General features: G+C 42.0%; 1 protein-coding gene across 4 annotated transcripts in view; it reads left to right on the forward strand.

Annotated features, from left to right (window-relative positions):
* The window catches only part of OSMR (oncostatin M receptor), a 64,105-nt gene that overhangs the window by 14,643 nt on the left and 32,562 nt on the right, over positions 1 to 16,900 (forward strand). For 2 of the 4 annotated variants that reach the window (XR_005724774.1, XM_040262364.1), the window contains exons 2-3: positions 1,131 to 1,216; positions 9,706 to 9,878. Coding sequence is in view for 3 of the 4 variants with exons in the window: in XM_040262364.1 (XP_040118298.1) it covers positions 1,144 to 1,216; positions 9,706 to 9,878 (246 nt within the window). In the remaining variant the exon portion in view is untranslated. Of the gene's footprint in view, positions 1 to 983; positions 1,274 to 9,705; positions 9,879 to 16,900 lie in introns of those variants that run through there. The other 2 variants (XM_040262365.1, XM_040262366.1) reach the window with 2 other exon arrangements.

Here is a 16,900-nt window from a genome sequence, read left to right on the forward strand (position 1 = left end):
TGCGATGAGTCAGAGTTTGCAGTAGAAAAGTGAAATTCAGTACTTCCCCTGACTAACTTGTTTATTATTAAGTGAGGAACATATTAGCCTCCTTGAGACCATCCAGCTTATTCGTTGTGCCCTCACATTGTACAACGGTCAGAGGACCTGATGAATCAGCAGAGCTCTTTTGGCCTGTAGTTCATAACCCTCTTGGAAGACAAGAGCGCCGAAGTTCTCTTGAAAAAGAACAGTGCCACTCTGCCTGTCCCCTGCAGAGACATGTGTGCGTTTCTCTCAGGTGATGTTTTAAGGAGAGAGACAGGGAAGAGGGGAGATGACTCCCCTGCAAGGAATCAATTCGAATGGAGCTCCTCTGAGAGTGTGGCTGGGGTTTTCTGCTTTATCTTTCTTCACCAAACTTTGCTTGGTGTGAAGAGATCGGTGGCTCCATTACCTGTTGCCACAAGGCCTCAGCGTCCCATCTGGGAAAGCTGCCCTGGGCGGGGGCGTGACCTGCTGCTTTCTGACCTCGGCTGGCCGGGCTGGAGCAGCGCAGGTGACTCACCTCTGCCTCCTGTGTTACTCATCCTCCTTTTGGGTCCAATAGAATAGCCCAGAAATGTACTTTTTACGCCAGAGGCGGAAACACAAAACAGCAAGAGGAAATACATAAGGTCTTTTGAGGCCTCGGCTCCAAGAAGACACACTGTCACTTCTGCCTCATTTATGAGCCAGAGCAAGTCAGATGCAGCAGGAAAATCAGCTCATCGTGGGGTGGGGGTGGAAGAGGACTCCAAATTCACAGTGACAAGGGGTGTGGATATTAAGGAGGAGAGGAGAGTGGGAGCCCTTCTAAAATTTACCTATTTGTTTTTATTTGTGTGGCTGCATCGGGTCTTCGTTGCAACATGGATGATCTTTGGTTGCGGTTCGAGGGCTTAGTTGCCCCCCCTCATGTGGGATCTTAGTTCTCCAGACCAAGATTCTAACCCTCATCCCCTACACTGGAAGGTGGATTCTTAACCACGGGACCACCAGGAAAGTCCCAGAATGGAAGCCTTTAATGTCATTATCTTCCACAATAGGTTCAAAGAAACCTGCTCACATCTAAAATTAAATTTCTCTTCTTTGTAATTTATCTTTTTCAGGAGACGAGACCCTATGGCTCTCTTTGCAGTCTTGCAAACAACGTTCCTCTTAGCATTGCTGCCCTTGAGAGCTTACCAAAGTGAAGGTAAGAAGTAGAAAGAACAATAAAGAAAAAAAAATCACATAGAAAAGAAAACACAAGGTAATTGGTGCTTTGGAGAAAAATGAACAGGTTATTTTTATTTGGGAATTACTGGGAATTGGTGAGTAGCAGTGAGTAATTTAGTCTCCACCTTCCTGACCTTAACCCTGATTTCTTGGCCAATGGAAACTTGTCAGTAGACTTAATCCCTCAGCATTTCATGATCAATATATGCTCCATTGTCATTGGCAGAGGAGTTCTTTCTGTACTTGGTGTGTAGAAATGGGTTATGTGATCAGAGTTAGAAGAATTTGGAATGTCCTAATTCATTGAGAGGCCGTTGCCACCACAGTAATATGCTAAGTGCTGAAATGCTGTTTATAGCTAAATAAATAGTATTTGTCTCTTAGCTACTGCAAGGAGATCCAACCAGTCCATTCTAAATGCGATCAGTCCTGGGTGTTCTTTGGAAGGACTGATGCTAAAGCTGAAACTCCAATACTTTGGCCACCTCATGCGAAGAGTTGACTCATTGGAAAAGACTCTGATGCTGGGAGGGATTGGGGGCAGGAGGAGAAGGGGACGACAGAGGATGAGATGGTTGGATGGCATCACCGACTCGATGGACATGAGTTTGGGTGAACTCCGGGAGTTGGTGATGGACAGGGAGGCCTGGCGTGCTGCGATTCATGGGGTCCCAAAGAGTCGGACACGACTGAGTGACTGAACTGACCTGAACTTACCCAGTGAAGGTGCGTGTGTGTATGCTCGTTCACTTCAGTCGTGTCCAACTCTGTGTGACCCTAAGGACTATAGCCTACCATTCTCTGCTCTGGAGAATGGGATTTGTTATATAGTATACTTATTAAAGTATAGTTAATGTAAAGTATACATACTATAGTATATGTAGTATAAATATATATGTATTATATATAACATAAGTGTATATGCTAGGAAATTATACTATATATACTTATTAAAGTACATATACGTTAATAAGTTTACTTTAGCATATATATATTAAAATAATACAATATATGATGAGAGTTTTTACCTTTAATGTTAGTTTTCTAGAAATAACATCATATTTTATGGCTGCAAGCTCTCCCATCTTATGAATGGGCCACAGTTTGTTTCCTTAAGTGTGTTGGAACCGGATGGAGAAACTGGTGGGGAAAGTTGGAGAGCCTGTGACTAAGTCTATAGCTATCTGGTTCTAAGCCTGCTCTTTTTGGCCACACTGCAATACTGTGTTGTCGAGAGCTAGGCCAAGAGTCCTGTGTCCCGGTTGGGTTCTGTGACCTTGGGAAAGTCACTTCCCTGTTTTTAGCTTCAGTTTCTTCCTCTGAAAAACACTGGAACTGGACTGAATCACCTCCGAGGTCTCTCTGTCTCTCTGACTTTCCCTGGCATTTCCCACCATTTCCTAAGGATGTCCTAGATTGCTTTCCACTCAGTTATTTCTGACTGCTGTCTACCGAGTACCTGAGTCAAGCTCCTCTTTGTCTAAAGCATCACAGGACAGCCTTCTAGAGCTTCCTGAAGCACTGATGATATAGGGTAGGTGATTCACTAATTCAGTAATCAGTCAGAGTGTCTGCACTGTGACCAGGGGTGTTACAGTCTTGATTTCAGCAAGATGAGTAAGACTTAGTGCCACCTCTGTTCAGCTCACGGTCTGTGGGGAGACAAACGCCAAACAGGCTATGAGCACATTCTGTGATTAGGGTTCAAAGATGGGGTGGGAGAAGCTGCAATGGGAAGAAGAGACAGCCAGGAAGGACGAGTTATTGGTGAGGGGCTGCTGGTCAGGCAGGCACTTGAGATCGTGCTGGTGCTGTGCCGGATCTGTCATTTGAGAGCTGCCGTGGGTAAGACGTGGTGCCAAGTTCTGGGGACTAGAGTTCATTCCAGGATGCATAAGACTCTGCCCTCCCAGAAATGTGAATCTCGAGTGAGATTGACAGCAACAGATGACCATACCATACAAGCAAGGTGAAATGAGGGCTAGGAGAGGTGGGCTGATTTTATATGCACTCTGCTTCTCTACACAGTTATTAAAAATAATCCAACCCCCCCCCCAATTCCATAAGGGTTCTGCCCTTTCATTTTCCTAAGTCTCCCTTTAGTTCACTTCCTAAATCTCCCTTTGGTTCACAGGTTTAGGGAGAGAATGAATAGCAGCTGTTGCTTTCTGCTGTCTTTAAACTAAAAAATTGAGACATTTTATTCACAAAGGAGATAAAACCTCTAATCAAATAATGATAGAGGGTGACTGCCCTGTTGGGCTTTGAATGTTCAGGAATCCCAACTTATTTCATTTACCTTTGAATGAATGGGGCATGATAACTAATTCCCTCTGCCCAAACTTGTTAAGAATCAGAATGCCAATTTATTAAGTGGGGAGTAAAACATAGAAATATAACCGGGACTCAGCCTTTTGGTGCAGATCAACTCAGAAGACTAAATTATGCATTCTGAAGTGTCATCTTAGTGATGTGAACTGGGTATCTTAAAGGAATATTTCTCTTAAAATCTAGCATATTATATGGTTCTGAAAATTATACATGTTTTCTGGAGAACATTTGCAAAGTACAGAAAAGCATAAAACAAGAAAATTAACACCAACATGATGTTGTAAGGTGATTATCCTCCAGTTAAAAATTAAAATCACTCAACCTCACCATCCAGAAATATTGACTGTTAACATTTTAGTTTTAGTTTTCTTTATAGCTTTTTAAAAATAACGGAGGTGCTTTAAAAAATATAAAATGGGGTTATAGTTGAATGTGATTTTTTAAATGTATGAAAAAGGTCAGGAAAAACTTACGATTTAAACTTGGCAGTGGAGTGAGCGTGGAATTGGTAGGGAATTCAATATCTGTATTGGTTGAATATTTTTATCATGATCATGTATATTTTAAAAATAATGTTTATTGATGTGAAATTTACATAACATAAAATTACCAATTTATGATTACAGTGGCATTTAATACGTTCAAAATTTTTTACATTTACCACTTCTATATAGTTCCAAAATTTTTTTGTTGTCTCCAAAGAAAACACTGTAATCGTTAATCGGTTATCCCCATTGCTCCCTCCCTTGGCCCCTAGCAACCTTCAGTCTGCTTTATCTCTCTGTGGATTTAACTGTTCTGAATGTTCCGTGTGAACTGAACTGTACCGTACGAGACTGTTGTATCTGGCTTCTTTGCCTAGTGTAGCGCTTTCAGGGTTCACCTGATTTGTAGCGTGTATCCGTACTTCATTCTTTCTTCGCTTCAGTAGCCCAGTTGTGTCTGACTCTTTGCGACCCCGTGGACTGCAGCACGCCAGGCTTCCCTGTCCATCACCAACTCCTGGAGCTTACTCAGACTCACGTCCATCGAGTTGGTAATGCCAACCATCTCATCCTCTGTCATCCCCTTCTCTTCCTGCCTTCAATCTTTCCCAGCATCAGGGTCTTTTCTAATGAGTCCATTCTTTGCATCAGGTGACCAAAGTATTGCAGCTTCAGCTTCAACATCAGTCCTTCCCATGAATATTCAGGACTGGTTTCTTTTAGGACTGATTGGTTTGACCTCCTAGCAGTCCAAGAGACTCTCAAGAGTCTTTTCCAATACCACAGTTCAAAAGCATCAGTTCTTTGGTGCTCACCTTTCATTATGGTCCAACTCTCACATCCATACATGACTACTGGAAAAACTATAACTTTGATTATACGGACCTTTGTCAGCAAAGTAATGTTTCTGCTTTTTAATATGCTGTCTAGGTTTGTCATAGCTTTTCTTCCAAGGAGCAAGTGTCTTTTAATTTCATGGCTGCAGTCACCATCTGCAGTGATTTTGGAGCTCCCCAAAATAATCTCTCACTCTTTCCATTGTTTCCCCATATATTTGCCATGAAGTAATGGGACAGGATGTCATGATCTTAGTTTTCTGAATGTTGAGTTTTAAGCCAGCTTTTTCACTCTCTCACTTTCATCAAGAGGTTCTTTAGTTCTTCTTGGCTTTTTGCTATAAGGGTGGTATTATCTGCATATCTGAGGTTATTGATATTTCTCCCGGCAATCTTGATTCCAGCTTGTGCTTCTTCCAGCCCAGCGTTTCTCAGGATGTACTCTGCATAGAAGTTAAATAAGCAGGGTGACAGTATACAGCCTTGATGTACTCCTTTCCCAATTTAGAACCAGTCTGTTGTTCCATGTCCAGTTCTAACTGTTGCTTCTTGACCTGAATACAGAGGCAGGTCAGGTGGTCTGGTATTCCCATCTCTTTCAGAATTTTTCACAGTTAGTTGTGATCCACACAGTCAATGGCTTTGGCATAGTCAATAAAGCAAAAGTAGATGTTTTTCTGGAATTCTCTTGCTTTTTCAATGATCCAGTGGATGTTAGCAACTCACTCTCTGGTTCCTCTGCCTTTTCTAAGTCCAGCTTGAACATCTAGAAGTTCACGGTTCATGTACTGTTGAAGCCTGGCTTGGAGAATTTTGAGCATTACTTTACTAGTGTGTGAGATGAGTGCAATTGTGTGGTAGTTTGAGCATTATTTAGCATTGCCTTTCTTTGGGATTGGAATGAAAACTGACCTTTTCCAGTCCTGTGGCCACTGCTGAGTTTTCCAAATTTGCTGGCATATTGAGTGCAGCACTTTCACAGCATCATCTTTCAGGATTTTAAATAGTTCAACTGGAATTCCATCACCTCCACTAGCTTTGTTCATAGTGATGCTTCCTAAGGCCCACTTGACATCACATTCCAGGATGTCTGGCTCTATGTGAGTGATCACACCATTGTGATTATCTGGGTCATGAAAATCTTTTTTGTATAGATCTTTGGTGTATTCTTGCCACCTCTTCTTAATATCTTCTGCTTCTGTTAGGACCATACCATTTCTGTCCTTTATTGAGCCCATCTTTGCATGACAATTTCCCTTGGTATCTCTAATTTTCTTGAAGAGATCTCTAGTCTTTCCCATTCTGTTGTTTTCCTATCTTTCTTCGCATTGATCAATGAGGAAGGCTTTCTTATCTCTCTTTGCTATTCTTTGGAACTCTGCATTCAGATGGGTATATCTTTCTTTTTCTTCTTTGCCTTTAGCGTCTCTTCTTTTCTCAACTATTTATAAGTCCTACTCAGACAACCATTTTGCCTTTTTGCATTTCTTTTTCTTGGGGATGGTCTTGATCACTGCCTCCTGTACAATGTCAGAAATCTCCATCCATAGTTCTTCAGGTACTCTATCATATCTAATCCCTTGAATCTGTCACTTCCACTGTATAATCATAAGGGATTTGATTTAGGTTGTACCTAAATGGTCTAGTGGTTTCCCCTATTTTCTTCAATTTAAGTCTGAATTTGGCAATAAGGAGTTCATGATCTGAGCCACAGTCATCTCCTGGTCTTTTTTTGCTGACTGTATAGGGCTTCTCCATCTTTGGCTACAAAGAATAGAATCAGTCTGATTTTGGTTTGGACCATCTGGTGATGTCTGTGTGTAGAGTCTTCTGTTGCATTTCAGGTTATGAATATACCACAGTACGTTTGTCCATTCATCTGCTGATGGACATTTGGGTTGTTGTCACCTTTTTGCTGTTGTGAATAGTGCTGCTACAAACATTTGTGTATAAATATTTAAGTCTTGCAATTCTTTAGAATATATACATAGGAGTGAAATTATTGGGTCATATGGTGATTTTAACTTTGTGAGGAACTTTCAAAATGTTTTCTTCAGTTCCAAAGTCTTTTTACACTCCCACCTTGATATACAAAGGTTTTAATTTCTCCACATCCTCACCGATGCTTATTTCCATTTTTTAAATTATAACCCTCCTTGTGAGTATAAGATAGTATCTGTGGTTTTGATCTTAATTTCCTTAATGATTAATGATGTTGAAAGTCTTTTCATGTGCTTATTGGCCATTTATACATCTTTGGAGAAATGCCTATACAAGTCATTTGTCTGTTTTTAAAATAGAGTTGTTTGTCTTTTAGCTGTTGAGTTGTCAGAGTTCTTTATAAATTTTGGATACTAGATGAGTGATTTGCAAAATATTTTCTCCATTTTTAGTTTTTCTTTCCACCCTTTTGACAATGTCCTTAGATGCACAGAAGTTTTTAATTTTGAAAAAGTTCCATTTGTCTGTTTTTGTTTTTTGACTCATGCTTTGGCATCATATCTAGGGACCCAATGCCAAATCCAAGGTCATGGGAGTCCAGAGATTCTAATTGATATCCTAACCATTCCCAGCATCTGATCTATAAAATTCACAAAGGATGGGTATCTTTTTGGGAAAATAGTCGTTGATGGCTAATAACTTGGATTTTATGGCCATTCTTGTTAACTTTGCTTCCATAGAATGAATTTTCTGAAATTCTTTTTTCTAAACTCTGAGGATAAAACCTTACTTAGATCCTGACGCTGTCTATCACATGGACCATTAACATGGAGAACTTCTTGCTTGTATCCACCAAGAATACTTGCCAACTTTTCTGGCTAGGCCCAGAGCTCCATCCGTAGCATCTGTATCCTGAACTTGGCAGGACATGACGGGAGCCACACTTCTCAGACATTCTAGTCCACGCGGCCTTTGATTGGGCGAGGTGTTCCTGCCTTCACAGTTGGGGAGCAGTGCGATAAAGTCTTGGTATTAAAGAGATCCATTCTTAAGTTCCATGTCGCTTTGTGTACATTGTTTAAGCTATCGAACTTGAGTTTCTCATCTATAAAAAATGACTGTCTCAGTTTTACAATGGGCATTTCATGAGAAAAAAAATACGCAAAGCACCTGGCACCATGCCTGATAAACTTTATGTGCTCGATCTTATTGTTGCTGTTATTTTTTACCTCCCTGTGAGAAAAATACAGGCTTCCCAGGTAACTCAGGGGTAAAGAATCTGCCTGCTAATGCAGGGCATGTGGGTTCCATCCCTGGGTCAGGAAGATCCCCTGGAAGAGGGAATGGTCACCCACTCCAGTATTCTTGCCTGGAGAATCCCGCAGACAGAGGACCTGGAGGGCCACAGCCCATGAGGTCACAAAGAGTTGGACACAACTGAGCGAGCACACGCACACAGCGTGAGAAAAGCAGCACGTGTCGAATGACCGTTTGGGAAGGTTTTTTTCAGTATTAGAGATTCATGCCATTGGTATTCTCAAAAGAAGGTAATCTCTTACCATTTAAACTAGGTGCCAGAGAGTCTCAGATCACTAGGGGGAATTCCCCAAAGAACCAGAAAAATGAAGGCTAAAAAGATATGTGCTCCACCATGAACCATCAGCTACCAGTTGACTTTATCAATACACTCTTCATCTATTCAATACCTTTGCACCATTCCCAGTGTACTCTAAGTTAAGTGACTTAAGTGAAGTTGCTCAGTCGTGTCTGACTCTTTGCGACCCCGTGGACTGTAGCCTACCAGGCTTCTCCATCCATGGGATTTTCCAGACAAGAGTACTGGAGTGGGTTGCCATTTCCTTCTCCAGTGTACTTTAGATGGCCTCAAACAATCAGTGAAGCCTATTGATTCAACAATACACAGTTCTTTTTGAATCTGTATGGCATTTCCTCTACTTATGTAAAAAGTGATGTTTTGTTCTTCTCCCGGCATTAGCAGTGATCCTGCTCACTCTGTCAGGGCAAATCCTCTCTCTGAGCTGTTTTCCAGCTCAATGACCTCAGCAAATCTGTCCCATGTTTGAGTCTCTCCTCTTTGACAGACTCTATCCCACCATTAAACACTCTAAACTTGCAGTCACTCATTATTTCATAGAAGTCTCTTGTGTCTCTCCACTAGGTTCCTTCCTTGAGATAGAAACCTTGTCACGATTATTTCATTTCACACTAGGTGTCTAATCTCATCCAAAGAGCCCAGTGAATTCTTGCCAGAGGTGTTTTAACTTCAGTGCATTGAGATTTAAGCAATAGCCTCTAGAGATGGGACTTGTTCTCACTTTATAGCTGTTTAATAAACTATGAAATATTTGTTTGGGTTTTTTTGACCACAAAGCATATAGGATCTTAGCTCCTCAACCAGGGGTTGAACTCACATCCCCTGCACTGGAAGACAAAGTCTTAACCACTAGATTGCTAGGGAAGTCCCGTAAACTATGAAATAGTTCATAAAGTATTCATTTTAGATGTCCAGAACTATGAAATTTATAGCAAAAAGCCCTCTTTTTTTATTCAGCCTTGTTATAAATTTCTAAACTATTTAGATTGTTCATTAAAGTATCCTTTTGTGTAACTGTCAATATATTAATTTGCTGTGTATCATTGAGCAACTCATTTCATTCATCTAGGGCTTAATTTCTTCATCTGCTGAGTGATTTCTAAATTCCCTCCAGCTTTTCAGTGTCTAATTCTAGAGTGTATATGTGAGCAATGTTTTCCAAAGCTAAACAATGATGATATTGAACAGTTTAATTATCTGTGATTATTCAATCATACGCCTATTAAATGTTACTTCATATCGTGTTTTGGTCTTTCAGTCTTGTCTGAACCTTTACCATTAACTCCTGAATCACTGAAGGTTTCCATCAATTCTACAAAGCAGTGTTTGCATTTACAATGGACTGTCCACAACCTTGATTATCATCAGGAATTAAAAATGGTTTTTCAGATACAGATCAGTAGATTTAAAGCATCCAATGTCATCTGGATGGTAAGTATTTTTATTCTTGGCTCAGTATTTTAAAAATCCTTTTCTAACACCATGATTTGTCTTTCATGACATCTTCCCTAAAATCCCAATCTGGAATCATTTTAGCAACTCAGAACAGTTCTAAATAATCACAGTTCTGTGTTTTTAGTTAAGAGGATCTGGGACAAATTAACATGACAATTTTAGTTTGGTAGGTTGGGTGGGTTGTGCTATAAAAATAGATCATTTTCTCAGTTCTTCTCTCTTCTCTATGAAAGCTGTTGGGGTCTATCCTTGTGAAGACTGGGTTCCAAAAATACATGATCAACCATCTTATTCCTCTTCCTTCTTTCTTCTCTGCCTACCAAAGATTTCCCTAAATCAGATGTAACTTACAAGTTTGGCAATTCTCATGTCAGTGTGGCTCTCAGGCAGTTTCTTTATTAATACTGCACTGAAATATAAGGAAGAAACTGTTTTAGCATTTTCTCTTCTACCCAGCAAAGAGATCTTCCATGGACCTTGTTGGAGAGTAACTTACCATGTCCTTTGTTTCCTCACATGTGCCTTTTTCTATAGCAAATTAAATTAAGAAAATCCTGCACTCATCCTCTTTTTGCCTTTGAGTTATTTGGGATTGATGCTCTCTAGTTCAGTTTGAGTCGTGGTTATGTCTCTTTGCCTGATGCTTTCCCATTTGCTGCACTGGGGCACTTTGGTGGTTTCCTTCAATGACCATCTATGGTCCAGGGAGCCCTAGTAATCTATGCCCACATCATGATTATTTATCATCATGGGAGGCTGAAGGACAGTGAAACATTTTCTCACTGAAGGGAAACAGAGAATTTGCCTAGAGGAAAGTGAAATATGGATGCTTTATTGCTGGGGACCTCTATTTGCTAGTGGACAGCCACTGTTCTCTCAGGCAGTGGAGGCATGGATACAGGGACCCAGAGGGTCAGTTCCTTTAGTAAAGCATAAAGGTCACTAACTTTAAAGGTTCCAGTTACTTTTATGATCCATCATCATCACCTTTGAGATCTGAATGAGTGGCCTAAATATCGTTCTGACTATTGATTTAAGGTTGATACCAGGTCTATAATTCTGTCCCTCAAAGAGCAGCTTCCTACCATGAGAGTTATTTGATGTTCCTTTTTTTCTTTTTGTAAGGCCAAAAACAGTAGTTTATTTGGAGTTTGTTAGGACTACAGGCCAGGAGACACAGATCTGAGAAACAATTACATTGTATTCCCTGGTTTTTTAAAAAACATGTATTGAGATGTAGTATAATTGCTTTACAATCTTGTATTCGTTTCTGCTGTATAGCAGAGTGAACCAGCTATACATATGCATATATCTTCTCTTTTTTGGATTCCCTTCCCATTTGGGTCATCAGAGAGCACTGAGTAGAATTCCCTGTCCTACAGGTTTTTGCTCACTATGTATTTATATGTAGGATGTATATATGTCAATTCCAATCTCCCAATGCATGCCACCCTCTCTTTCCCCCTTGGTGTCCATACGTTTGTTCTTTCCATCTGTGTCTCTATTTCTGCTTTGCAAATGGTTCATCTGTACCATTTTTCTAGATTGCATATAACAGCGGTGCTTGTATACAGCTATTCCCTTCCCAGCCCTTCCTCCCTCTATCCCTTTCACAGGGATAATTTTTGTATTTTCATATTTTTTGTATTATTGATGGATACACTTGTTGATTTGGGCCTAGCACAACATTGAACAGAGGTCATGTTGAGGCTAAGAATTGCCTAGGGAAAAGAAATTTGAGTGGAGGGCTGGAGGAATTTGTGGAAGACTAGCACTTAACCCCGTTAGTGAAAGTAACATTAACCATAGACCAGGTGGATCCCATTCTTTATTCTTCTAAAAGATGGTTCTTTTTGTTACCATAGTAAAGAAAATAATGGTAGGAAAGCCTGAACCGACAGTTGTTCACATCTGTTTAGACCTTTGATTCAGGTACTAGTTCTCTTTTCAAAGTAAAAAGAGAAACCTTTTTCTTTCTTGCTAAGTAGGTTTCTTGCTGCTGAAATCTACTTGTAGCCAACCAAGGCTGGAGGTGTTTGAGGGTAGAGTTTTGCCTTGTCCATTACATAGTTCCCATAACATCCAGCCCAGCCTGATCCCTAGGACACAGAAAGGTTTGTGATGCTGCTTTTTTCTTTTTTGCCACTTATTCATTTGACAAAAGATAATCACACCTGCCTATGCCAGATGCCAGGAACAGGTAAAGAAAAATCAGCTTTGACTTGAATAGTTTGCAGCACAGTTGAGAAGATAGTCCAGGACACACACAATGACACCAAGGGGACAATTTCAGAAAACCTGCAATGACCTACCCCTGACCATGCACACACAGAACTCTGTCCCTTTGCCTGCTGGGCTTGGGTGGTGTAGGACCCTCCATAGCCAGAGGAAGGAACAGCCCCTCTCCAGGCAGCTCTGTTTCTGACTGGAGCCCTGGGCTCTACATGGGGGTTATGGCCACACGTAGTCTTTCCCAGTCATCAGTCGCCATGCATCCTAGAATAGAGGATGCCATGAGAAGCTGCTGTCTGAACCTCTTGGGCCTGCAGTCAAGGAAAGACCTAAGGTCCCCTCCACTTAAGGTTCAGAAAGCCAGCTGAGGGAGACTGCTTCTATCTGGACAGTAATCTCCCTTCATAGGGCAGGTCCCTGAAACACAACCTCACTCTTGTTGAGAAGGAGCAGCTTCCTGTTCTCATGGCTCTGATAGTGTGTTCCCAAATAAGCCAATGGATAATAATAAATAAATATATTTATTTATGTTAAATTTATAAATTTATATTAAATTAAATATGTATTATAAATAAATAAAACAAGGCAAATAGATGGGGGAAAATAGCTCCAGAATCACTGTGGATGGTGACTGCAGCCATGAAATGAAAGGTTCTTGCTCCTTGAAGAAAAGCTGTGACAAATCTAGCCTGCATTACTTTTCCAACAAAGGTCTGTCTAGTCAAATCTATGGTTTCTCCAGTAGTCATGTATGGATGTGAAAGCTGGACCATAGAAAAGGCTGGGCACCAAAGAATCAATGCTTTCAAATTGTGGAGTTGGAGAAGACTCTTGAGAGAGTCCCTTGGACCGCAAGGAGATCAAGCCAGTCCATCCTGAAGGAAATTAATCCTAAATATTCACTGGAAGGAATAATGCTGAAGCTAAAACTCCAGTACTTTGGCCACCTGATGCTAAGAGCCAACTCATTGAAAAAGAACCTGATGCTGGGAAAGACAGTGCAGAAGGAGAAGGGGGGTGACTGGGTGGGACTCAGTGGACATGAGTTTGAGCAAACTCTGGAAGATAGTGAAGGACTGAGGAACCTGGTATGCTGCAGTTCATGGTGTCACAAAGAGTTCGACGTGACTTAGCAACTAAATAACAATAACAAATAAACCAAAGGACAAGCGTCTTGACCCAGGTGCTTGCAGCTGGTCCAGGGACTCTGAGCTGGATCCTGGCTGGCGCCGACCACTTAGAACTCATTGCGTAGTCTCACCATGGCCTTTCGAGTCACATACTTTATGGTTCCGTCCATGGCAGGGGAAGGCAGAGTAACCACTCAAGCTTGGAAGGAGGCCTGGAGCTTGAATCAGGGAGGAATAAGCTCACTTCTTGGGAATGGATCAGTGACTTCACTTGGGCATCATGTAAATACCAGTTTTTCATGACTTACTGATGTCTGCCAGGGCCAAATTAAACTTGCCACTTCAATGAATGAAAACAGCCCAAACACAAGTCATCACATTTTTAAAAGTCACTGAATTGATGCATTCAAGGAAAGTTTTATGTCCTCCACAACATGGCTATAAAGACCACAAAGCACAACTTTGTGGTTAGACAGAATCTACACAAAGAGGGTCTGGCAAAAACAGAGCTCGTGACATATTAATGAACTGATGAAATCATTTAGCACATAGTTTTAGACTGTGGGCTCAGGTCCAGGCCTTGTTCAAGGCATGGGGCTATCAATGCTGAGCAAAACTAAGGAGATGATCACAAAGTGCCCTAGATGTGAGGAGTACAGGTTGCTGACAGTGGGCTATGGGTTGAGATTAGGCCTGACCTTCTCTGGCAGCTTGGAGGAAGGGCAGTTGGAGTCAAAGTAGGAAAGAAGATTAGAAGCTAATTGAGCATGGAGAATGGAGAAGAATGTTGCAGGAAGATCCAGCTGGGGTGAGCAGAGGCCCTGAGTGAACGGGGCTGGGAGCTTTCAGGCTTGAAAGCATGGGGCACGTGGTGTGGGCAGGACAGGGCCAGATCACATGCAACTCTGTGGATCACGCTCAGGTGGTGTTTTTTTATCCTGGGAACAGTGAGAAGGGGTGATGAGCTCACCCCTTCAGAGTGATGCGATCTGATTAAAACCACTCTGGTTCCACAGTGGGGAGAAGTTGGGAGGATTGGAGGAGGTGAAGTGTGACCAGTTTGAATTGAGCAGTGGGGTTGGTCCAGAGGAGAGGGGCCTGGAGTAGGTGATAACAATGGGAGGAGAGAGTGGCTGAATTCCTAAGGGATATAGGAGGCGAAATCCAGCCTGTGGCTTGTTCACATTATAGCAAGGTCACCATGACTGCTCTTAGTTCGTATTATAGCAAGGTCACTGATTAACTAACAGCCAGTTTTTTGTACTAGTTTTTAAATAATGGAGAAAATGTACCCGAGATTGTGCACATTAAATAGTAAAAGTTGCATGGGTCAGGACCACAAAACTTGTTAAAAACAATGTTTTATAGGGATGTGCTCTGCTGTGCTCGGTCGCTCAGTCATGTCGGACTCTTTGTGTCCCCAGGGATGTAGCCTGCCAGGCTCCTCTGTCCACGGGGATTCTCCAGGCAAGAATGCTAGAGTGAGTTGCCATGCTCTCCTCCAGGGGATCTTCCCAACCCAGGAATCGAACCCAGGTCTTCCACATTGCAGGCAGATTCTTTACCATCTGAGCTACCAGGGAAGCCCAAGAACACTGGAGTGGCTAGCCTATCCCTGCTCCAGGGATCTTCTTGACCCAGGAATCGAACTGGGGTCTCCTGCAATGCAGGTGGATTCTTTACCCCCTGAGATACCAGGAAGCCCTTTATAGGGATAGGAATACCATAAACTGAAATAATGGAAGCATTTTACGAATGGGAGTTCTGATTAGAGTGGGAAAGGACATGCATGATTAGATGCCCTTCACGTGGACTAAGCACTTCTCCTTCCAGAATAGTGTTTGGTTCTGCCAAGGGCACCATATAAGGCTGACAGCTAGGGGAGGGGAAGGCATAGTGGAGGGAAGGCCTCCAAGTTTGGCAGCTCCAGGTGGCATGTGACGTATGTATTGCCCCCTCTTCACTGGAGGACTTGCTATTGGCCCTTAAAAAATGGATGCAAACTCAGTTTTCCCCAGGAAGGGCAAAGTATGTGTTGTCCTTGTCTTACAGCTGTGGGGGCAGAAAGCAGGGATCCCACTGAGGAGCATCAGTGCTTGGAGCTGTGGTCCGAGAAGAATAAAGCCTAGTCCCTACTTCTGCAGTCCCATATTCATTGATGAAATGCTACCAACTACTGACAGTAGTTGAGATTAGGCCTTACCTAAGAATACATATAGATTGAAAGTCAGGGGATGGAAAAAAGATATTCCATGCAAATGGGAATCAAAAGAAAGTGGGAGTAGCAATAATCATATCAGACAAAATAGACTTTAAAAACTGTTACAAGAGATAAGGAAGTATGGGAGGGAGGGTTTGGGGGAGAATGGATACCTGCATTTGTATGCCTGAGTCCCTTCACTATTCACCTGAAACTACCATAATATTGTTAATTGACTGTACACCAATACAAAATAAAAAGTTTAAAACAAAAGAAGTAAAGAAGGTGAGACATCACTTTACCAACAAAGGTCCGTATAGTCAAAGCTATGATTTTTCCAGTAGTCATGTATGGATGTGAGAGTTGGACCATAGAGAAGGCTGAGTGCCAAAGAATTAATGCTTTCGAATTGGGGTGCTGGAGAAGACTCTTTTGAGAGTCCCTTGGACTCTCAAAGAGATCAAACCTGTCAATCCTAAAGAAGATCAACCCTGAATAATCAGTGGAAGGACTGATGCTGAAGCTGAAACTCCAATACTGGAAGAGACCCTGATGCTGAGAAAGACTGAAGGCAGGAAGAGAAGCGGGCAACAGAGGATGAGATGGTTGGATGGCCTTACCGACACAATGGACATGAGTTTGAGCAAACTCCAGGAGATAGTGAAGGACAGGGAAGCCTGGCCTGCTGCAGTCCATGGGGCCACAAAGAATTGGACTCGACTTAGCGACTGAACAATAACCGTCACATGCAGGGAAGCTTGGGGAGAGGTGGGGGTGGGAAGAAACCAGAGAGACGAGTAAGAAAAGCTTCATGGAGATGGGTATAACGGGCTTGAAGGTTGCGACTAATTCCCAATTCAGAGCAGGGGGGTGGGGGTGGGGACATGACATGAGGAAGCACTGAGCTGGTCCAGCAGTGTGGGGGCAAACCACTGGTTCTTGAGAGAAGAGTCCTGCAAGGGAGAAGCAGGTTGGAGTCAGACAGCAAATGGTCTTGGATGACAGGGTAAAGTGTAAAAGGAGCCATTGAAGTTTATTGAATTTAAGCGTGAAAATACCAGTGTTTTAAAAAGATGAAGACTAAAATCTATGCAGGAAAAGCAAATTACATTTCAACCTGGACAAGCTTCCCAAGAGCACAGTGTAAGTTCTGCCTATGTGGTTGACATCTCTGGGTACTAAAGGTTGTGAAGGTTGGAGCTCAAGGAAGGCAGCGTGGTCCATGTGGCCCCACATCTGAAAAGACAAGACAAAAACCAGGGGGATCATGGCAAGTGATCTGTTAACTTCTGGGCGGCAGTGGAACTCCTGGGAACCATGAAGGACTGCCAGCTCTACTGAGTTTTGATCTGATGAATATTAGAAAATTCTTATCAATCTTGCTTACTTTTAAAAAGGTGCCTCAGTTAATTCTCTAGTTTGCAAGAATTTTCTCA

Source organism: Oryx dammah, unplaced genomic scaffold (assembly GCF_014754425.2).
Source record: "Oryx dammah isolate SB20612 unplaced genomic scaffold, SCBI_Odam_1.1 HiC_scaffold_20, whole genome shotgun sequence".
NCBI lineage: Eukaryota > Metazoa > Chordata > Mammalia > Artiodactyla > Bovidae > Oryx > Oryx dammah.